We start from the raw sequence: 23698 nt of genomic DNA, 5'->3' as shown, positions 1-23698 counted from the left end.
CAAACAGAGTGCTGTTGCAGGAGGTGGTTCCGACACAGCGTGAGACCCAGGCCTACACTGCAAGGGTGGCGACCGCAGTGGAGAGTCTGGTTCAGGGATCTGGCCACATGGGTGACAAGGTGTAGGCCATCCAGGAATCACAGCAGGCCACGGCTGAGGGTGTCGCTGGCATTCTGGAGGCACATTGAGCTATGGCCACAAGTGTTGGAGGCAGGTTGGAGACACAGCAGGCCGTGGCTGTGAGCCTCGACAACTTAGCCCAGGCTCAGAGGGTTACTGCTGCAGGGCTCCAGAGCCTGGCTCGCTCACAGAATGCTGCAGCGGAGGGGCTCCAGAGCTTGGCCCAGTCACGGAGGGCCAGTTCTGAGGGATCACAGACCATGCGGCAGATGCATCTGGGCTTCCAGGAATGGCAGAGCCAGGTGATCACAGCCAGCCCAGGCCCATTACTCTGTTGTGATGTGACTTGGAACTGGTAGGGAGGGGGTTAAAGAAGGTGGGGGAGAGGATGGTGGGGGGTTAGAATCATAGAATAGAAGAGGGTTGGAAGAGGGTGGGGGAGGAGAAGGGTCATGGGGTCTGAGGGGGCAGCTTGGGGTTGGGGGTTGCAGTGTCTCCTGGGGTGTGATGGGATGGTGGTGGTAGCAGCCACCACACTGCACGGCAGAAATTAGGTCAATTGTGCTGCATTTAAAGCATCCCTTCGCCGCCCTACCTTGCTGGACCCTCACCATTACCGCTTGTCCTCCATCCTCCAGCTCCTTGTAGGGCGCTACCTCCACATCCTGTAGTTGGCAATCCCCCCCACTCTTCCTCCTCCTTCAGGTGGTCCCCCCGCTGCTGTGCGACATTGTGCAGCATGCAGCACACTGCGATGATACAGGAGGCCTGCACAGGGCCATACTGGAGGGCACCCCCAGTGCACTCCAGGCAGCGGATCAGGCCTATGCACTGCTCTACTACGGACTGGGTTGCAGCGTGGGCCTTATTGCAGCGGGTCTCCACCTAGGTTTCGGGCTTCCCCGCTGGCGCCAGCAGCCAGGACTTCAGCGGGTAGCCCTTGTCCCCCACGAGCCATCCCTGCAGCCTGGGCTGGTCTTCAAATAGCCCAGGGATGTCCGAACACCTCAGGACATAGCTGTGATAGACACTCCCTGGGTGTCATGTATACACCTGCATAATAATTAGTCTGTGGTCACACACTATCTGCATGTTTAGCAAATGAAAGCCCTTCCTGTTGATAAATGGTTGTCCTTCACCTCGCAGGGACTACAGGGTGATGTGTGCCCTTATCCACAGCCCCCTGCACATGGGGCATTCCAGCTATGGTGGCGAAGCCTGGGCCTCCTGCTGCGCCTGGCCAATATCAAAGCTGATGTACGTACAAGGCATCCATAACCTGACGCATATACCTGTGCACAGATGTCACAGATATGTCACAGATGACCCCACTGGGTGCCTGGAATGATCAAGTGGCACAGAAATTCAGGGCCGTCATCACCTCCACTTCCACTGGGAACAGGTGCCCTCCACTCCCCTTAGGTGCCAGGTCTGCCAAGACCTGACACAGGTGCCGCACTGTCTCCTTGCATAGGCAGAGCCAGCACTGGCACATGGCCTCAGACAGGCCCTCAAAGGATCTCCTTGTCCTGTACAGTCTCTGTCTCCTCATCCTCTTTCCCTGGTGCTCCCACTGCGGGAGACTGTGCTGCCACTTCCTGGGCCTCACCAGCAGTCCCCTGCCCTCCTTCTGCAGGTCCTGGCACTGGCTGATCTTGCAGTGGCCTTATGATTCCCTCCACCTCATCAGCCTCCTCCTCCTCAACACCTGTCACCGTGATGGCCATCCCACTATCTATCAGTCCGAAACCCATCACCATGGTTGGGATTACAGAGTGAGAGAGAGAGAGAGATAGATAGATACATGTCTTACTTTTTTATTATCCCAGGACCCCCCATTTCTTCACGAGGACCAATGTCCCCACTTGTGGATACTGGCAACACAACAGAATCTGGGATGCCATACATCACCTGAATAGGTTGCCTGCCATTGGTATCGTGGTCATGGCAGGCAGGGAGAGCATACAAGTCAGTGTGCAGGCCATTGCGTTCCCTTGAGCCATTGACATGGGTGATACTACAACATTTCCTTCCAGGCATGTGTTGCAGGTCAGGGACTGACTCCTAATTATCGCAAAGTGGGTTCCCATTCACTGCAGATTACTTGCAGTGTGAGTGTCTATGTTAACATGAGCGCCCCTGACTTGATGAGCCCTCACGCAGCTCATGGCACTCTTCCCCCCTCCTCCCTAAAACCCCAGTCTACCACCCCACCCCGCAACCAAAACAATGGAACATCCCTGGGCCTGAGGACAGCACTTACAGCACAGAAAAAACTTCCCCACCCCACCCTGCAACTTTGCAGGCCCTGCCTCCACCTACCCCTGCACTCTGGGGGCTGCAGCTCCGTAACACTTACCTTCCTGCTCCTCTTCAGTTTTGCCAAGTCAGGTCCAATTTTTTTAGAGCAGTTGGCCACAGAAGACAGAGGGTGGTCGTGGAAGGGTCTTTTTCCGGCTGGATGCCTGTGACTCGTGGTGTTCTGCAAGGCTCTGTATTGGGACCTCTGTTGTTTGTGATTTATATAAACGATCTGGAAGAAGGTGTAACTGGGGTGATCAGTAAGTTTGTGGACGACACAAAAATGGCTGGACTTGCAGATAGTGAAGAACATTGTCAGAAGCTACAGAAGGATATAGATAGGCTGGAAATTTGGGCAAAGAAATGGCAGATGGAGTTCAATCCTGATAAATGCGAAGTGATGCATTTTGGTAGAACTAACGTACGGGGGAGCTATACGATAGATGGCAGAACCATAAAGGGTGTAGATACGCAGAGGGACCTGGGTGTGCAAGTCCACAGATCCTTGAAGGTGACGTCACAGGTGGAGAAGGTAGTGAATAAGGCATGTGGCATGCTTGCCTTTATAGGACGGGGCATAGAGTATAAAAGTTGGGATCTGATGGTGCGGTTGTATAGAACGTTGGTTCGGCCGCATTTGGAATACTGCGCCCAGTTCTGGTCGCCACACTACCCGAAGGACGTGGAGGCTTTAGAGAGAGTACAGAGGAGGTTTACCAGGATGTTCCCTGGTATGGAAGGGCTTAGTTATGAGGAGAGATTGGGTAAACTGGGCTTGTTCTCACTGGAAGGACGGAGGATGAGGGGTGACCTAATAGAGGTGTATAAAATTATGAAAGGCATAGACAGGGTGAACGGTGGGAAGCTTTTTCCCAGGTCGGTGGTGACGTTCACGAGGGGTCATAGGTTCAAGGTGAGGGGGGGGGAGGTTTAACACGGATATCAGAAGGACGTATTTTACGCAGAGGGTGGTGGGGGCCTGGAATGCGCTGCCGGGCAAGGTGGTGGAGGCGGACACACTGGGAACGTTTAAGACTTATCTAGATAGCCACATGAATGGAGTGGGAATGGAGGGATACAAAAGAATGGTCTAGTTTGGACCAGGGAGCGGCGCGGGCTTGGAGGGCCGAAGGGCCTGTTCCTGTGCTGTATTGTTCTTTGTTCTAAATGCCGCCAGCGTGACATTGCACCAGAGAGGGGGATAGAGGCTTGCACTGGGTGGGGGGAGAATTCGGTGACTAACCCATTAATCATATGTAAAGAACATAAGAACATAAGAACTAGGAGCAGGAGTAGGCCATCTGGCCCCTTGAGCCTGCTCCGCCATTCAATAAGATCATGGACTCAGCTCCATTTACCCACCCGCTCACCATAACCCTTAATTCCTTTCCTGTTCAAAAATGTATCTATCCTTGCCTTAAAAACATTCAATGAGGTAGCCTCAACTGCTTCACTGGGCAGGGAATTCCACAGATTCACAACCCTTTGTGTGAAGAAGTTCCTCCTCAACTCAGTCCTAAATCTGCTCCCCCTTATTTTGAGGCCATGTCCTCTAGTTATAGTTTCACCTGCCAGTGGAAACAACTTCCCTGCTTCTATCTTATATAGTCCCTTCATAATCTTATATGTTTCTATAAATCTCCCTTCATTCTTCTGAATTCCAATGAGTGTAGCCCCAGTCTACTCAGTCTCTCCTCATAAGCCAACTCTTCAACTCTGGAATCAACCTAGTGAATCTCCTCTGCACCCCCTCCAGTGCCAGTATATCCTTTCTCAAGTAAGGAGACCAAAACTGTACACAGTACTCCAGGTGTGGCCTCACCAGCACCTTATACAGCTGCAACATAACCTCGCTGTTTTTAAACTCCATGCCTCTCACAATGAAGGACAAAATTCCATTTGCCTTCTTAATTATCTGCTGCACCTGCAAACCAACTTTTTGTGATTCTTGCACAAGGACACCCAGGTCCCTCTGCACAGCAGCATGCTGCAATTTTTAACCATTTAAATAATAGTCCATCTTGCTGTTATTCCTACCAAAATGGATGACCTCACATTTACCAACGTTGTACTCCATCTGCCAGACCCTCGCCCACTCACTTAGACTATCTATACCCCTTTGCAGACTTTCAGCGTCCTCTGCACACTTTGCTCTGCCACTCATCTTAGTGTCATCCGTGAATTTTGACACAGTACACTTGGTCCCCAACTCTAAATCATCTATGTAAATCATAAACAATTGCGGTCCCAACACTGATCCCTAAGGCACATCACTAGTCACTGATCGCCAACCAGAAAAACACCCATTTACCCCCACTCTTTGCTTTCTGTTAGTTAACCAATCCTCTATCCATGCCAATACATTACCTGTAACACCGTGCACCTTTATCTTATGTAGCAGTCTTTGGTGCGACACCTTGCCAAGTGCCTCTCTGGAAGTCCAGATACACCACATCCACAGGTTCCCCACTGTCTACTGCACATGTAATGTTCTCAAAGAATTCCACCAAATTAGTCAAATATGACCTTCCCTTCATGAACCCACGCTGCGTCTTATCAATGGGACAATTTATATCCAGATGTCTCGCTATTTCTTCCTTGATGATAGATTCAAGCATTTTCCCTACTACAGAAGTTAAGCTAACCGGCCCATAGTTACCCGCCTTTTGTCTACCTCCTTTTTTAAAGCTGCGTCTTCCCAATGGGACAATTTATATCCAGATGCCTTTCTATGGTAACGCATGTAAATCACCGCCACGTTGATTTTCAGCCCGATTCTGTTCATGCCAAAAATCTTAGAGGCGCGTGGATGCCCAGCGGGAAGCCCGCGAATTGGCCATCATTGATGTCTCCGGGCCCGCTGCACAACTAAAGCAGTGCAGTGGGGTGAGAGAATTGCCCTCCACCCCTCACCCCCCCCCCCCCCCCCCTAGTCTTTGCTACAGTGCTCTTACCTGCTGTGTTGTCTGCGGAGAGAGGGAGGCTCCTATCAAGGTGCAGAATCTAGCGTGAATGGCAAGTTGCTTCTTTTGCACAGGTTTGTTCCAGCTTTCATCAAAGGGAAGAATATAACTGAGTTTGGCTTCCAGCTGTACGGTCTTAAACTGTAAAGAAACAACACACAAGTAGGTTTAAAGCAAGAGATCAAAAGTAAATGAATCATGTTCGTGAACATCACCATCTCCTCCACCAGCTGCTTGTGCACCACAAGTTACAGTGGTCACCTGCGAATTTGACACGAAGAAACTCGCTCAGATACTCGCTCCTGGTAGCGGAGTGTACAATCTATGGTTTGACTGGTTAGATGGTTTCACACACGAGAAAGGCAGACTGTGATTGAAGAGGTTTTTTTTCAGGATATAGTGGGGCAACAGGAAAAGGGGGAACCAAGAAATGGCGAGAAAGGATTGAAAATTAAAAAATTCAAAATGTTCTTACCTGCTGTGCTGTCTGAGAGATGGGAGAATCCTGTCAAGGTGCAGTCAAAGCTTAGCCCTGCCGGGTTTGCTCTTCCTTTCTTTTGTGCTCCTTCCTCTGTTAGTTATCAATCTGACCAGAACGAACCAAGAAACTTTTTCAAATGACCAGAAATAGCGTTGAGGCAGAAAAGCGCCACCCGAAGAGGAAGCTCAAATTACACTCTGGGCCGATATTTTACTGTAAGGGCTGCACAGGATTTAAAGTAGCACTCTCATCCACCCCGCGTCATAGGCACTCCCGGCAAAGTTTTCCTGGAGAAGCCTCTGGGCGGGGCTTAATGCGCCTTAAACCATGCCACTCCAATTGGAGCCTCCACACGAGAATCTCCCACACTGTGCACTGCAGAGGCCACCAGCATGAATATCAGTAGATTTCAGGGTTATTCCCACTGGAGAGGCTGAAACCAGCAGTGGCCCTGAAGTGTCAGCCTCTCGATCGCTGGCCAGCCCAGGAGCCCCGCAGAGCTGACCCCCACGACCCCCCAACCACCCCACGGCATGATCACCCCACCCCCCGTCCATTTGTGGGCCAGCCCCAAACCCCCCTTACTGGTACCCCCCTGATCTCAAGCCCCCCCCTCCCCAAATAGTGACAATTCCCCCATCAACCCTCCAGCTGAAACCCACCCAGCAGAACTACCTGGGCAGACCCCCTCCACAGACCCCTCTGGCCGACCATTCCCTCCAGCCCGCCCTGATCGCTGGCCTCCCTCCAACCCCCCGACCGAATCCCAATGCAGAGTGGCAGCAGGACCCCCCCACCCCCACTGATCGCCCCCAAGGCCCGTCCCTATAGGCCCCGGGCATTGCCAAGGTGCCCCGTGGGCATGGGAACTTGGCCCCTACGGCAGTGCCATGGGGCACAGCCTGGCATTGCCAGGGGAACCATGCCATGGGGCACCGCCCCCTGCTGCCCGACTCCCTGGGGGCCCCGATTGCACTCCCTTCACTCCAGTCAGGTCAGGCCTCTAGTTCCCCAAAATTGGGGAGCTATAGTAATCCCCGCTGGAGTGAAACACTCTGGCGGGGTGGGAGAGGCGAGCGGGCCCGGAGAATTCTGTCCTGGGCTGGCTGATAGCATTTAAATAGTATATAAAGTATTATTTCAATGCTAGCCCCACCTCCCAGCCGATGTCTGGTGGTGCGCAGACGCCGCCAGAAATCTAGGCCTGGGAGATGCAAATGCGGTGAGAAAAAATTAGCGCAGTGGAGAATCGCCGCCCTAAACTGGATGATATCAAAGTCTTAATCATGCCAGGATCCATTTGGGTTGTGTGGCAGGATCGAGATTGCTTTCGTTCAGGATTGGTACTGGATGATATCAGGAGTGCTGCTGGATTATATCAGGATTGATGCTGGATTAGAAAAAGAACAGTATCGGATTATATCAAGATCAGTGCTTGATTGTACCAGGATCAGGTTGGGCTGTATCCGAATCAATGTTTAATGATATCAGGATTAATGTTGGATAGTACCAGCACCAGTGCTGGATTATATCAGGATCAGGGTTGGATGATGATATCAGAATCTGTCCTGGATCATATCAGTATCGGGGGGTTTGAAGATATCAGGGCCTGTGCTGGATTATTTCAAGATCCGTGGTGCACTCCATCGTGGATAAATTAGATCGCGATGTCAGGAGAACACATTGGAAATGTTTAATAACAGAACAATTTATTTATTGTAGAGCCCTGTTCATCTTGCATGATGTGTCTTCTATTCCTGATCAGTCAAGAGCTTCACTTGCCACACATTGAGCTCACATGGCACAGTGTGTCACCAACTGGGAGGAAGGTTCTCATATTTGCTTGAATGCGGAGCCAGGGGAAGCAGGCATGTGTCTCACACCCACTCTGGCCACTGACTGCCTCTCTCCCTGGCTTGAGTCCTGTCTTTCTCTCAGCCTCCCCATGGATCATCCTTCCAGTTGTTTGTTGGGCCGGCTTTAGGCTTAATTTCCCCTGCACACCCGCAATCACAGAGGTTTGTGGACAAAAATAGATGTCAGGTGAGGACCGTGGTTAGGGGAGATTTGATTTGATTTGATTTATTGTTGTCACATGTATTAGTATACGGTGAAAAGTATTGTTCCTTGTGTGCTATACAGACAAAGAAAACTGTTCGTAGAAAAGTAAATAAGAGAGAGTGATGAAAAGCTGGGGAAGGGAAGAGCAAAGGGTTAAACGTGGAGCCCAGAAAGTTAAAAATTCTAATTTACTGAATCTCTCCAGGGCAATGCTGTTCTTTGCCACCAGGGGGTTCTGTGCATGAGTTGCACAATGTGGAGATGCCGGCGTTGGACTGGGGTTATAATTTTAACCCTGGGTTGTGCAAGTCACAGTAAGGAGTCTAACAACACCAGGTTAAAGTCCAACACCAAATAAACCTGTTGGACTTTAACCTGGTGTTGTTAGACTCCTTACTGTGACTTGCACAACCCAGGGTTAAAATTGTAGTGAGATCTTAATTGAGGCAGAGCAATTAGACTTTCAGATTAATGAAGGCTCAAACTTGACTGTGCTACACACACCTCTCTCCACACCCAGAATTGGTGGTGTTTAAGTAACAGCACACCAATTGTGTTGGGAATGCAGCAGTGCCTGGCTGCCATTTTAACCGCAGGCACCCTCTGTTCCCACTGGACCTTTATTAGGGCGGAATTTTCCCATCCCGCCTGCCACGGAATCACAACAGGAGGGACACGGACTATGCAAAGGTCCGTTGACCTCGGACGGGATTTTCTGGCTTTGGGGCGAGCGCGATCATAATGTCTGACAAAAATTTTAAACAAATGCAAAAAATAGGTATTTCAAAACATGATTACTGATTGCATTACATCTTGAACTTTTTAATTCCCGTGTTTAGGTTTTCACTTCCAGGTTTGAGCTTGAATCAAAAGCCAAGCCACACGCTGGTTCTTTTCTTCTTTAAGAGTTATGAAGAGTTGCCAAGCATTGACAACATTCGGAGAGATGGTAGAATTTATTAGCATGTATCTGAAGGGTTGAGTGCTCAAAAAGAACAAAGAACAAAGAACAATACAGCACAGGAACAGGCCCTTCGGCCCTCCAAGCCCGCGCCGCTCCCCGGTCCAGGATTGAATCCTGAATCCAGGATCCCCGCCCAATTTTCCAGCCTATCTACATACCAATATCCTATCCACCGAGCTGTCCCTCACAGCTACGATGCTTTGTTCATTACAACCTATTAACTTACCCCCACCCCCCCATTCCAGACCATGTGATCTCCAGGGAGAGGCGAAAACCCAGAGTGAAAAACCCCAGGGCCAATATGGGGAAAAAAAATCTGGGAAATTCCTCTCCGACCCCCTGAGGCGATCGAAACGAGTCCAGGAGATCACAATGGTCCCGATCGGAAAATGCTTCCCAACCCTAGTCATTTCCACTTCCACGAACACCATATGAATTCCCTGCCCCCGAGACAGGTTCCCAACTATCCGCAGTCTCACTCTGTACTGGCACCAGCAAGATGATCATAGAATGAAGCCTTGAAACGAGAAACCAGGAACAATTAGCCCGCGCCGCTCCCTGGTCCAAACTAGACCACTCTTTTGTATCCCTCCATTCCCACTCCATTCATATAGCTGTCTAGATAAGTCTTAAACGTTCCCAGTGTGTCCGCCTCCACCACCTTGCCCGGCAACACATTCCAGGCCCCCACGACCCTCTGTGTGAAATATGTCCTTCTGATATCTGTGTTAAACCTCCCCCCCTTCACCTTGAACCTATGACCCCTCGTGAACGTCACCACCGACCCGGGGAAAAGCTTCCCACCGTTCACCCTATCTATGCCTTTCATAATTTTATACACCTCTATTAAGTCTCCCCTCATCCTCCGTCTTTCCAAGGAGAACAACCCCAGTTTCCCCAATCTCTCCTCATAACCAAGCCCCTCCATACCAGGCAACATCCTGGTAAACCTCCTCTGTACTCTCTCCAAAGCCTCCACGTCCTTCTGGTAGTGTGGCGACCAGAACTGGACGCAGTATTCCAAATGCGGCCGAACCAACGTTCTATACATCTGCAACATCAGACCCCAACTTTTATACTCTATGCCCCGTCCTATAAAGGCAAGCATGCCATATGCCTTCTTCACCACCTTCTCCACCTGTGACGTCACCTTCAAGGATCTGTGGACTTGCACACCCAGGTCCCTCTGCGTCTCTACACCCTTTTCCTTGTATTTTCCTTGTATTTTTCCAGGCCTTGGCCCTCCAGAGGGCGCCCACCAAGTGCATCAAGACAACAGGGCAAAACAGTCAGAAGGCTGCCTCCACCTCTGCTGTGGATGTCAGGGATATATCTGAACCTCGTGGTAGGGTAAGTAAATTAACTTGGAGATCACAAAGGTGGCATCGGTGTTCACAATCTGTATGTACTCTGCACATATGTAAATATATTTTGTTTCTCATCTCCAGCAAATGACTCTTCTATCTGGTGCAATGTTCTGAGGTCATACAAGTGTAGCAGAGGTCGCCCCTCCTCACGTATCTCCCATTGTGTGCTTCAGGTCTGTAGTGTCTTGCACCATCTCATTAAAGTGTGTCACCATTCTGTGCACAGCAGGGACATTAGCAAGGCTTCTGGCTCCAGAAAAATGATGGCTGGGAAATGCACCCCTGAGACTTGCGTCAGAGGATCAGTTCATGTGGTCTTGTGAGTATAGATGTTGCAGTCTGGTTTATTCATGTGAAGCCTCTGCAGAGGAATGGTCCCTGTGGTCCGTATTGGTTTTGATGTCAAGCAACACTGGAGTCAAACTCAGTCCGCGCATCTTTCAATGACTTCCATGTAATGGCTGTTAGGTTTGAGTGTGGGTTACGTATCTACCAACATTTGGAGATCTTATGCACTCGTGGAAGCCTGCAGTGTTGTGTTGTGTCTATGTTTATAGCTCGACATCAGCCCTGTAGTAGTCCCCACTTGCATAAGGCAGAGCTATGCACCTGCCTACCACTTGACTCCTGAAATGACTGATAGAGGGCAATGAGAATGTGGCAACAGAGATGTGTGTCAAGGCCTCAGATGTCAGACTATTACATGGGAGGAAGTCACTCTGGACATGAAAGTCTGGTGAGTGTGGCTTGCCCAAATCCCTAAAACTGCAATCAACATGGTTACCTGGTCGGGAAAATGCCCATGTGCCCGGTTTCCTTCTGCCCATCTGGGGATTGACTGCGGAGAGATCCCGCAGTCCGATTCAGATCAGACATCAAAGCGAGAAGCAGTGAGTGCCAATTATCCTCACTGAGGCAGACTAACTCCCCTGCCCTCTCACCCCACCTGTCATGTGTCTCTGTGTACCCTTCCCCCACTGACTTCAGTTGTGTGTATCTGTGTACCTTCCCCCCAGTCATATGTCTCTGTGCACCCTTTGCACCAGAGTCCAAACCCAGCCTAAGCCAAGATGAGCATAATTTTTATAGCAGTGGTACCTGAACGTTCTACTGGGTGAATTGGAATTTGTTTATTACGTGAAGGAAGCACTCGACTTCCCTCTGGCGAAGAATGTTGACCATCTAATGATAACCTTCCTGTGCTGGCTGTGAATCCAATTGTGCTGGGCACCTCTGGGAGTTTTTTTATTATGGGTAAATTGGGGCTGGCAAATGTCATGAGATCTGCAATGAAGCGCGGGCTACCTTCCTCAGTTTCCGGAAAGGATGTATGAAGGGTACCTTAGACTTGAGAACTGTTGGGTGCTTTCAATATTTAGTTAAGGTGTCTGTGGTGATGAGGTTTTGCAGACCACAATTTCATCAGTCTTTTGAGTATGGCCATTTGCTTTCCTAGACAGACACACCTACGAGCCTGGAAAACCGGCACTTCTATCTATTTGCCCATTATATTCCAATTGTCACATTTTTTAAAAAAGGTTATCCTTCTCAGTTGCTTCATTTGCCAAACCTAAATCATAACTGGATCCTGCAGCATGTTGACTGCACACCATTGTGGGTGGAAACTGAGACCTCTTCTAAAATGTTCAGTCCAATTTGGCGCCCTTTCCTCCTGGACAGTGCAGATAATGTTACAATATTCTTCCGAGGTATTTTATCTGGAATCAGTTGTGAAACTGTGGCTGCATTCTCTACGCAAATAAATTATCCATATTTATCCAGGCAGCATAAGACCATAAGACCATAAGACATAGGAGCGGAAGTAAGGCCATTCGGCCCATCGAGTCCACTCCACCATTCAATCATGGTTGATTTCAACTCCATTTACCCACTCTCTCCCCATAGCCCTTAATTCCTCGAGAAATCAAGAATTTATCAATTTCTGTCTTGAAGACGCTCAACGTCTCGGCCTCCACAGCCCTCTGTGGCAATGAATTCCACAGACCTACCACTCTCTGGCTGAAGAAATTTCTCCTCATCTCTGTTCTAAAGTGACTCCCTTTTATTCTAAGGCTGTGCCCCCGCGTCCTAGTCTCCCCTGCTAATGGAAACAACTTCCCTACGTCCATCCTATCTAAGCCGTTCATTATCTTGTAAGTTTCTATTAGATCTCCCCTCAACCTCCTAAACTCCAATGAATATAATCCCACGATCCTCAGACATTCATCGTATGTCAGGCCTACCATTCCTGGGATCATCCGTGTGAATCTCCGCTGGACCCGCTCCAGTGCCAGTATGTCCTTCCTGAGGTGTGGGGCCCAAAATTGCTCACAGTACTCCAAATGGGGCCTAACCAGTGCTTTATAAAGCCTCAGAAGTACATCCCTTCCTTTAGGATGATGCATGTTAGATTTGTAGCCATACCTCTCAAAGGTCTGAGGTTGCCACCATTCCGCATTGATGACTAACATCAAAGTAACAATGAAAATACATTTCACTGGACTGGCTACTGTTAAAGTTTGGCCTGAGGGTGACTAAAAACATCCCGGTTAATTATATTGTCCCAATTCAGTAAATTCTGCTGGCTAAAATTAATTTCATCAATTCCCCCAAGAATTGAATTAATATCTGTTGACCTTGTTAAACCTTCGCCTTTAAAGATGAACATGTGCTACTATCATTTAACCGCACAATGCAGGATGATGCTCTGAGAACCCATGACCATGAAACCATTGTTGATTGTTGTAAAAGCCCATCTGGTTCACTAGAATTATAGATTCCGTACAGTGCAGAAGGAGGCCATTCAGCCCATCAAGTCTGCACCGACCACAATCCCACCCAGGCCCTCTTCCCGTAACCCCTCATATTTACCCTGCTGACTCCCCCTGACACTAAGGTTAATTTAGCATGGCCAATCAACCTAACCCACACATCTTTGGACTATGGGAGGAAACCGGAGCACCCGGAGGAAACCCACACAGACACCCATGCTACAGGGGAGATCGTGTAAACTCCACACAGACAGTGACCCGAGGCCGGAATTGAACGCGGGTCCCTGGCGCTGTGAGGCAGCAGTGCTAACCACTGTGCCATCGTGCTGCCCCTTTAGGGAAGGAAATCTGTCATTCTTACCTGGTCTGGCCTACCTGTGACTCCAGACCCACAGCAATGAGGTTGACTCTTAAATACCCTCAGGGAGGGGCAATAAATGCTGGCCCAGTCAGCGATGCACACATCCCATGAATGAATAAAAGAAAACTGCACAAAGCTAATATGATTCACATAGCAGTAGATAAGCATGAAACTGACCACCTGCAAAACTATCGCCTCTTTTTCTTGCTGTAACTATATTTCGAATCTATCCAGGAAAATATATTGGAAAATAGCAGACAAGCAGAAGCAATGCGTTACTCAGTAACTTTACTTCAATTGAGCCACATGATTCCAACGAACTTAACTATGTAGTCCTTTTACCCTACATAGGACATATTCAGTTTGTTCTCGTAAAACCTCCGAGAGATACTTGTCATGAATGAAGAGTGCCTGTATCAACTTCCATTTTCAAAGCATAACGTAAGCAGGTGGAGTAGGACTGGCATTGAAAATGTGGCAAGTCTTGATCGGGTTGAGAGTGGTCATCTTAGTTTCCTGTAATGCAAAAATATAAATCGAGACTGAAGCCTTGAGATTATTCCCGTAAGTGCATTCTTAAGAAACATTTCAAAAGGTTTTTTATTGTATCCTTTGTTCATGTTCATCAGGATGAGAATATCTGCTGGTGGAACATCTTTTTCAACAGCCATCATCTGACTGTGGTGTGAAACTCGGTATTGTCATACCCAATACAGGGATGTCATATGATGAACTTTCACTCTGTACTTTTAAAAATGGGACCGAAACGCACTGTGAAGTTTGGCAGTTGGATTGCAAACCATGTCAGGACTCCTGCGAATACCTAATAAAGTATGGACGTAGGTAAGGGTACTCCACAAACAGTTGTGGAATTCACACATTTCATTGCTTAAGGATGGACCAACACCTAATGACTATGGAGTTTCCAGACTCCCTGTCTCCATGTTTCATACTGGGTAAAAGGGAAGATCACAAACTCTATTTTCAACTCCCAATTGATCACAACAGCCTCCCCCATCCAAACCAGATTGGGTGTTCCTCAGAAATATTAACCCAGTGGCCGTGTGATCACAGCTAGCTTCAGGGACAGCACTTTCATTACCCCAGGACTCAGGAGATCCTTCAGAACCATTAGTTGTTGGTCAGTCTGAGAACCAATCTCTGAAACCAGCTGCAAGTCATCAAGCCGCCAAAGTACTTAACATGTTCCAGTTTAAGAGTTCACCTGAGGGCCAACCTTCTGGATATTTCACTACAGAAAAGCTCACAACCCGCTGTGAACCTTCTGTTTTACCTTCATTTAAAAAATCATCAAAGCCATTCAAGAAACCCACAAGCCTGCCGTGTGGGAATGCGATATGAAAAACTTTGACTCTCTTTTTCAAAAGAATTATCCTAACAATAATTGCTCAGGGATATTGACCTCAGTTTATTTTTGGAGCAATGGGGTAAGGGTAATAGTAACAAAGGAAAAGCACTATGAGGACCATCAACATTTGGAAAGAGAAAAGACAGGTTCAAACATCATCGCAAAAGACAAACAAGCATCGCAGCAGGGCTGGAAAAACATTTTGGAAATATTGCTGAGAAGCTAGCCCCACTCCTGCGATTATGCTTCTGAAGACATCATACGGACTCAAAACACTAACTCTGTTTCTCTCCCCACAGATGCTGTCAGCCCTGCTGAGTTTTTCCAGCATTTTCTGTTTTAATCTCAGATTGTATTTTTCTCACCACTCTTGGTAGTTTTAAGTAAAGACATCACTCAATAAGCTGAAAGAAAATAAGTTTCCTTTTCCACATTTTCTATCAATTCAAAATTGAAAGAAAAGATCCTTATCCTGGTCTTGAGTCAACACCGCCGATTCAACTTCTGTCAAATGATTAAAAAGCAAGCTACAATATAAAAACTAACAAATGTATGATAGTGTAGTGGTTAAGTATGGTGGTTATGACACTGAACTTAAAACCTAAAGGTTGTGAGTTAAATGCCACCATGGTACATTTAAAAGTGAATTCAGTAATCGAGTAATTTGTGGACTAGCCTGTTACTGTGTCTGTGGCTGAGAGGGTGATATTTTTTCTTCTTCTTCCATACCTCTGGTAAGTTCTTAAATATATGCATTATATATTTTTTTTTGCTTCTAATGATGGCAGAGATATGCATAGCACCTTGATATTGGTGAGTATAACAAAATTCATCCCACAAATGGATGGAAATAATGAGAGGGAACATTGGCTATGGGGAAAGAATCCAGGAGTGGGCCTATTTAAATCCCTCTGGCAGTGAGTCGGTACCCATCCACAGGAGCATTAGAAATAGAAGCAGCAGTAGGCCATTTAGCCCATCAAGCCTGTTCTGCCATTTAGTAAGATCATGGCTGATCAGATTGTGGCCTTAAAAACACTTTCTTGTCTGTTCTCTGTAACCCTTCACTCCTTTGTCAATCGAAAATCTGTCTAACTCAGCCTCGAATATATTAAATGATCCACCCTCCACAGCTCTTTGTGGAAGAGAATTCCAAAGACTATGCTTAGAGAGAAGAAATTTCCCCCCTCATCTCCATCTTAAATGAAAAATCCCTTATCATTAAACTGTGGTTCCTGGTTCTAGATTCCCTCATGGTAGGAAACATCCCCCCCGCCTCATCCATCCAGCCAACCTCCCTCAGAATCTTACAATCATCAGACTGACGAGACTCCTTCCTATGATTCTGTGTGACCTGGTCAATATTAATGCCCCAACCAAATGCACTAAAAGGAATCACCTGGTTATGGTTTCATTGCTGCTTGTGTACCTTGTTGTACTGGCTGTCAGTTTTTCTACATTACAACAGTGGCGACACTTCAAAAATGCTTCAATGACTGCACAGCATTTTTCAACATGTCCTGAGATCACAAAAGGTGCTTTTTAAATGCAAGTTTTTTTTTTGTTTTTCGAGGCAGTTTCAAATTACTTGGGTAAATTCAATTTAGGCAACATGACATACAAATTACACGCCACATTTTGAACTGGGGAGAGTTCTAAACCACTTTGCATCAACATTAATTAGGGTTGTACTTGTGGTGAACCATTGTTGGTTCCCACCAGGTAGTGCTGAGCCATGGTCTGGCCAGTACTATGAGTCTGTATATATGTTACTGTTGGGGTTAGGGTTGGGCTGTTCTACCTGTTAATATAGTCCTTATGGTACACCCCAGTCGGCTCCGCCTCCTGGGAGAGGTATAAAGGTCACTGCTCTGCCTGGTGACCCTTTAGTCTGGGATCGTATACTGTATATGGTAGCTCTGTTATTGTTGGCAATAAAAGCCTTTATTTCCCGAGTACATCCAGCCTCTCGTGTGTTATATCGCGCATCAGTACTGTAAATATTTTATTTTCCCTGAATCTCCTTTCGTTGGACTTTCTCATACATCACAGTCTGCAGGGTTGGGGAATGTTCTGTGTCTCTCCAAAACTGACTGCAATGGTGCATGATTTTTCATTTAAAGTAAGGTAAAGTTTAGTTATTAGTCACAAGTAAGGCTTACATTAACACTGCAATGAAGTTACTGTGAAATTCAATGCACTTAACCAGCACATCTTTCGGACTGTGGGAGGAAACCGGAGCACCCGGAGGAAACCCACGCAGATACGAGGAGAACGTGCAAACTCCACACAGGCAGTGACCCAAGCCGGGAATCAAACCCAGGTGCCTGGCGCTGTGAGGCAGCAGTGCTAACCACTGAGCCACCATGCCGCCCCAAGCATAGATTTTTAAGCATAGATCATCAAAATCCATGTAAAAATAACAAGCAATCTCAAAGTTTGGAATCTTGACTGGCTTAAAATGCACTGGGGACCCATGTTCGAATCCCACCATGGCAGACGGTGAAATTTGAATTCAATAAAAATCTGGAATTAAAGTCTAATGATGACCATGAAACCAGGTTTATATGTTGTTAAAGCCTATCTGGTTCACTAATGTCCTTTAGGGAAGAAAATCAATCACCCTTACCTGGTCTGGCCTGCATGTGACTCCAGACCCACAGCAATGTTGCGTTTAAAATGCGCAACTGGCCTTGGTGAATGAATAAAGTGCACAGGTATTTGCAAATGCAGACAGTGAGAAATAAACTTATCTTTTTGGCCATTTCGCTCTTTTTCAGAGTCACTTCTTACCTTTTTAACATTTGTAAAGCCTTTCCTTTCTCCAGCAAAGAAATTATGCAGGGAATCTTTCCCACCTTCTGCTGAAGAAACTGAAATGTTTTCAAATGGGTTCATCTGGAATAAAGGATCGATCTGTGGAGGAGATAATACATTTAAAAATACAGTAAGCACCAACTCAACTCCCCTTCCTAAAGCCTGAATTGTAGCCCTCAGCTTTTGCACCCCTGTAGCAATCCTGTGACAGTACTTCATTTCTTCATGGCCAGAATATTATGCTTAGAAATCTTAGAAACCCTACAGCACAGAGAGAGGCCATTCGGCCCATCAAGTCTGCACCAACCACAATCCCACCCAGGCCCTTCCCCCATATCCCAACATATTTACCCGCTAATCCCTCTAACCTACGCATCCCAGGACACTAAGGGCAATTTTAGCATGGCCAATCAACCTAACCCGCACATCTTTGGACTGTGGGAGGAAACCGGAGCACCCGGAGGAAACCCACGCAGACACGAGGAGAATGTGCAAACTCCACACAGACAGTGACCCAAGCCGGGAGTCGAACCCAGGTCCCTGGAGCTGTGAAACAACAGTGCTAACCACTGTGCTACCGTGCCGCCTCCCGTGCTCCCGCCCAGTCTCAATTTATCAGCTGGTGGGCACCCGAATTGAGAGGTGAGGAGTATAGGTGTTGAATGCATGCATTTATAATGAAGTTATGATCAAGTGTTTTTAGTAAAGATTAGGAATTTGCATTAGGGACCTGTTTTTATCCACCTATTCAATTTCAAGGGGGAGTAAGTAACCTTCACAACTTGCAACGGTTTCATAAGTTTGACTTCATTTATTAGTGTCTCAAGTAGGCTTACATTAACACTGCAATGAAGTTACTATGAAAATCCCCTGGTCGCCACACTCCGGCGCCTTGTTCAGGTACACTGAGGGAGAATTTAGCATCACCAATGCACATAACAAGCATATCCTTTGGACTGTAGGTGGAAACCAAGTGAATGAAGCCCAGTCCTTCAATCAAACCAGCCTCCCACCCATTGACTCCGTCTACACTTCCTGCTGCCTTGGAAAAGCAGCCAGCATAATCAAGGACCCCCCCACGCACCCCGGACATTCTCTCTTCCACCTTCTTCTGTCGGGAAAATGATACAAAAGTCTGAGGACATGTGCCAGCTGACTTCCCTGCTGCCATCAGACTTTTGAATGGACCTACCTCGCGTTAAGTTGAACTTTCTCTACACCCTAGGTATGACTGTAACACTACATTCTGCACCCTCTCCTTTCCTTCTCTATGAACAGTATGCTTTGCATATTGCGCGAGAAACAATACTTTTCACTGTATACTGATACATGTGACAATAATAAATCAAATCAAATCAAATCATTAAATCTTAGACCCTGTACATCACTTGACCTGATTTTTGCAGTGTGAACTGTAGCGTAACGAAGTTGCTTTACATTACATTTCATATTTACAGCTAAATAAATTTACACTATTAAATAAACATTTTAAAACTAAAGTTATTTATTAGATTTTATCAAGTACATTATTATTTTTACGGAGGAAATGAAATGTGTTAACTTACGGTGTACACAGGAAGAGCTCGAAATACAGCACCCATTTCTCTTGTGCCCGAAATGGAATTTTCGATTGGTTCTGCTTTGAGCTGTCAGGAATCAAATAAAAGTGAATCATTCCTTGGCATTTATTCACTGGCATTTACTAAGCTTACAATATATCTAAATGATTGGGAATTGATTGATGAGTGAAAGGAATTAAACCACTGAATAAAAGAAATACCGAAACAGGCACTGGATATCAACACAGCTTCAGAAAATATTACAGCCTTTGATACTCAACATTAAACTTGTATTTTAATATAGAAACAGACTTGCATTTTAATATCAAAGTACAATAACTCATCATTCAATCTCAGGTGGAAGGGTTCTGATAGTCAATTCAACTACAAGGATTGTAGGAAACCGTCATATCTTTTTGATTGTAACTTTGTTTACGAGTTATTTAAATTTGCACAGCACGGTGGCACAGTGGTTAGCACCGCTGCCTCACAGCGCGAGGGTACCTGGGTTCAATTCCAACCTTGGATGACTGTGTGGAGTTTGAACTTTCTCTCCATGCCTGCGTGGGTTCCCTCCGGGTGCTCCGGTTTCCTCTCACAGTCCAAGATGTGCAGGTTAGGTGGATTGGCCATGCTATTTTGCCCCTTAGTATCCCAAAATGTGTAGGTTAGGGGGATTAGCCATGGTAAATACGTGGGATTATGGGGATAGGGTGGGGGCGGTGGGCCTGGGTAAGATGCTGTGTCGGAGAGTTGGTGCAGACTCGATGGGCTGAATGTCCTCCTTCTGAACCGGAGGGATTCTATGAAAGTCCTATTTTAGGGACCTAGCTGATTCAGATTAAGGGTGCAATCTTAACTCTCACCCAGCCCCTCCAGAGATTGCAGCAGGAAGGCCCAGCCAATTTTAGAAACATAGAAAAACTACAGCACAAACAGGCCCTTCGGCCCACAAGTTTTGCCGAACACATCCCTACCTTCTAGACCTACCTATAACCCTCCATCCTATTAAGCTCCATGTACTCATCCAGGAGTCTCTTAAAAGACCCTATTGAGTTCGCCTCCACCACCACTGACGGCAGCCGATTCCACTCGTCCACCACCCTCTGTGTGAAAAACTTACCCCTAACATCTCCCCTGTACCTAACCCCCGGCACCTTAAACCTGTGTCCTCTCATACCAGACATTTCCACCCTGGGAAAAAGCCTCTGAGAGTCCACCCGATCTATGCCTCTCAACATCTTATACACCTCTATTAGGTCTCCTCTCACCCTTCGTCTCTCCAAGGAGAAAAGACCGAGCTCCCTCAGCCTATTCTCATAAGGCATGCCACTCAATCCAGGCAGCATCCTTGTAAATCTCCTCTGCACCCTTTCAATCTTTTCCACATCCTTCCTATAGTGAGGCGACCAGAACTGAGCACAGTACTCCAAGTGGGGTCTGACGAGGGTCTTATATAGCTGCATCATTATCCCCGGACTCCTAAACTCAATCCCTCGATTGATAAAGGCCAGCACACCATATGCCTTCTTAACCACCTCCTCCACCTGCGGGGCCGATTTTAGAGTCCTATGGACCCGGACCCCAAGGTCCTTCTGATCCTCTACCATACTAAGAGTCTTTCCCTTTATATTGTACTCCTTCATCCCATTTGACCTACCAAAATGGACCACGACACATTTATCTGGGTTGAAGTCCATCTGCCACTTGTCCGCCCAGTCTTGCATCCTATCTGTGTCCCTCTGTAACTTCTGACATCCCTCCAGACTATCCACAACCCCACCAACCTTCGTGTCGTCGGCAAACTTACCAACCCATCCCTCCGCTTCCTCATCCAGGTCATTTATGAAAATGACAAACAGCAAGGGTCCCAGAACAGATCCCTGGGGCACACCACTGGTGACTGACCTCCATTTAGAAAAAGACCCATCTATACCCACTCTCTGCCTCCTTTGGGCAAGCCAGTTCTGGATCCGAGCAGCAGCCCCTTGGATCCCATGCCCTCTCACTTTTTCTAGAAGCCTTCCATGGGGGACCTTATCGAACGCCTTGCTAAAATCCATATAAACCACATCTATCGCCTTCCCTTCGTCAATGTGTTTGGTCACATTTTCGAAGAACTCCACCAGGCTCATAAGGCACGATCTGCCCTTGACAAAGCCATGCTGAGTATTCTTGAGCATACTAAACCTCTCTAAATGCTCATATATCCTGTCCCTCAGGATCTTCTCCATCGGTTTACCAACCACTGAGGTTAGACTCACCGGTCGGTAATTACCTGGGCTATCCCTATTCCCCTTCTTGAAAATAGGAACCACATCTGCAATCCTCCAATCCTCTGACACCTCTCCCGTCTCCATCGACAACACAAAGATCATCGCCAGAGGCTCTGCAATCTCCTCCCTCGCCTCCCACAGTAACCTGGGGTACATTCCATCCGGACCTGGCGACTTATCTATCTTGATGCCATTCAAAGATTCCAGCACAACCTCTTTCTTAAAGTCCACATACTCAATCCTTTCAGTCCACCGCACGCCCACAGTACATCCACCCAGGTCCTTCTCCTCTGTGAAAACCGAGGCAAAATACTCATTGAGCACCTCTGCCATTTCTACTGGTTCCGTACAGACTTTCCCACCTTCACCTTTTATAGGCCCTATTCCGTCACGTCTCATCCTTTTACTCTTCACATATTTATAGAACGCCTTAGGGTTCTCCTTAATCCTACCTGCCAGGGCCTTCTCGTGACCCCTTCTGGCTCTCCTAATTTCCTTCTTTAGTCCCTTCCTACAAGCCGTATACTCTTCTAAATCCCTATCTTCGCCAAGCTCTCTGAGCCTTTTGTACGCTTTCCTTTTCTTCTCGACTAGGTCCCGCACAGCTTTCGTGCACCACGGTTCTTTTAACCGACCAACACCTCCCTGTCTGCTCGGAACGTTGTCCTGTAGAACTCTAGACAGACATTCCTTGAAAAACTGCTACCTCTCTTCAGTACATTTCCCCGAGAATACCTCCTTCCAATTTACTCCTCTAATTTGCTGTCTAATGTCTTCATATTTCCCCGTACTCCATATAAACACTTTCCTAGCTTGCCTGATCCTCTCTTTTTCTAATGCAAGCCTAAAGGAGATAGAGTTATGATCGCTATCCCCAAGATGCTCTCCCACTGAGAGATCTGACACCTGTCCAGGTTCATTGGTCAGTATCAGATCAAGTACAGCCTCTCCTCTTGTAGGCTTGTCCACATGCTGTGTCAGGAAACCCTCCTGAACACACCTAACGAACTCTTCCCCATCCAATCCCCTTACCCTAGGGATATTCCAATCTATGTTTGGGAAATTAAAAGTCTCCCATCACAACAACTCTGCTATTACTGCATCTCTCCAGGATCTGTTTCCCTATCTGCTCCTCCACCTCCCTGTTACTATTGGGCGGCCTATAGAAAACTCCCAGCAAAGTGACCGGTCCCTTCCCACTCTGAACTTCCACCCACAGAGACTCGGTGGACAAATCCTCCACAGCATAACACCTTCTCTACAGCTGTGACACTATCCCTGATCAGCAGTGCCACTCCACCCCCTCTCTTGCCTCCCTCCCCTGTTCCTTCCTGAAACATCTGAATCCCGGCACCTGGAGTATCCAGTCCTGTCCCTGAGACATCCAAGTCTCCGTTATGGGCCACCACATCACACTTCCAGGCATTGCTCATGCTCTGAACTCACCCCCTTTATTCACTATACTCCTGGCATTAAAGTAAACAACATCTCAATCCTTTGGTCTGAGCTCTCCCCTTCTCTATTCCCTTCCATCCGCCCTCTTGCACTGCCTATACCCTTCTCTTTTAGAATCATAGAATCAAGGAATCATAGAATGCAGTGAAGAAGGAGGCCATTTGCCCTTCGAGTCTGTTCCGACTCTCCAACAGAGAATCCACCCAGGCTCTTTCCCAAAACCACACGTATTTTACCCCACTAATCCCCCTAACCTGCATATTTTAGGACACTAAGGTGCAATGTATTACGGTTGGGGCTTCATTAGTGGGGCTGTGGTAGACATTTGACCTACGTTGGTGGGAAGGGGCTGCCCAGCCGCTAAAGTTCGCAGAAAGACAGCTACGGCTGCCCACCGGGGGAGCAGCTCCTGGCACAAAGATAGATTTCCAAGAGTAGGAATTCCAATAGCTCAAGCAGCTGAGGGAAAAGTGCAGGAAGAAGGAGGGAAACTGAGGGCTAGTAAGAGCTGAGATTCTGAGGTTCCCTCGCAGGGTTCAGAGGAGCACTTATGCAGCACCAGTTTATTATGTAAAAACAAAGATCCATTCCTACCGAGGTATCGTCACTGATTTAAAGAATTTCTTATCATGATCCATGTCAAGAACTTCCGCTGTTGTATCAGCTTTAAGTTATATGCATCCCGATCAAATGGCTTCCATCTAATCAGAAAGCAATTAAAAAATAAATGGCATATTAATATTCATTTATCATCTAAGAAGAGTCAAATTAAGGTGCATGTTATATTCAGTGGTCCACTTTAGCTGCCAGTCAGTTAGATTAAAATAAAAAAA

The 23698-nt window shown here is 47.2% G+C and overlaps 1 protein-coding gene across 1 annotated transcript in view; it reads right to left on the bottom strand.

Annotated features, from left to right (window-relative positions):
* Positions 1–1929: 1929 nt before the first annotated feature.
* Positions 1930–23698, bottom strand: part of LOC144504902 (WD repeat-containing protein 64-like) — a 139768-nt gene continuing 117999 nt past the window's right edge. Inside the window, exons 20-25 of the mRNA XM_078230650.1 lie at positions 23156–23324; positions 19141–19221; positions 17552–17674; positions 14492–14560; positions 5376–5525; positions 1930–2184 (exon numbers count right to left, since the gene is read on the bottom strand). Of these exons, the coding sequence (XP_078086776.1) occupies positions 1930–2184; positions 5376–5525; positions 14492–14560; positions 17552–17674; positions 19141–19221; positions 23156–23324 (847 nt within the window). The remainder of the gene's footprint in view (positions 2185–5375; positions 5526–14491; positions 14561–17551; positions 17675–19140; positions 19222–23155; positions 23325–23698) is intronic.

Source organism: Mustelus asterias, chromosome 15 (assembly GCF_964213995.1).
Source record: "Mustelus asterias chromosome 15, sMusAst1.hap1.1, whole genome shotgun sequence".
Classification (NCBI taxonomy): domain Eukaryota; kingdom Metazoa; phylum Chordata; class Chondrichthyes; order Carcharhiniformes; family Triakidae; genus Mustelus; species Mustelus asterias.
This window is presented reverse-complemented; position numbering and strand designations above follow the sequence as displayed.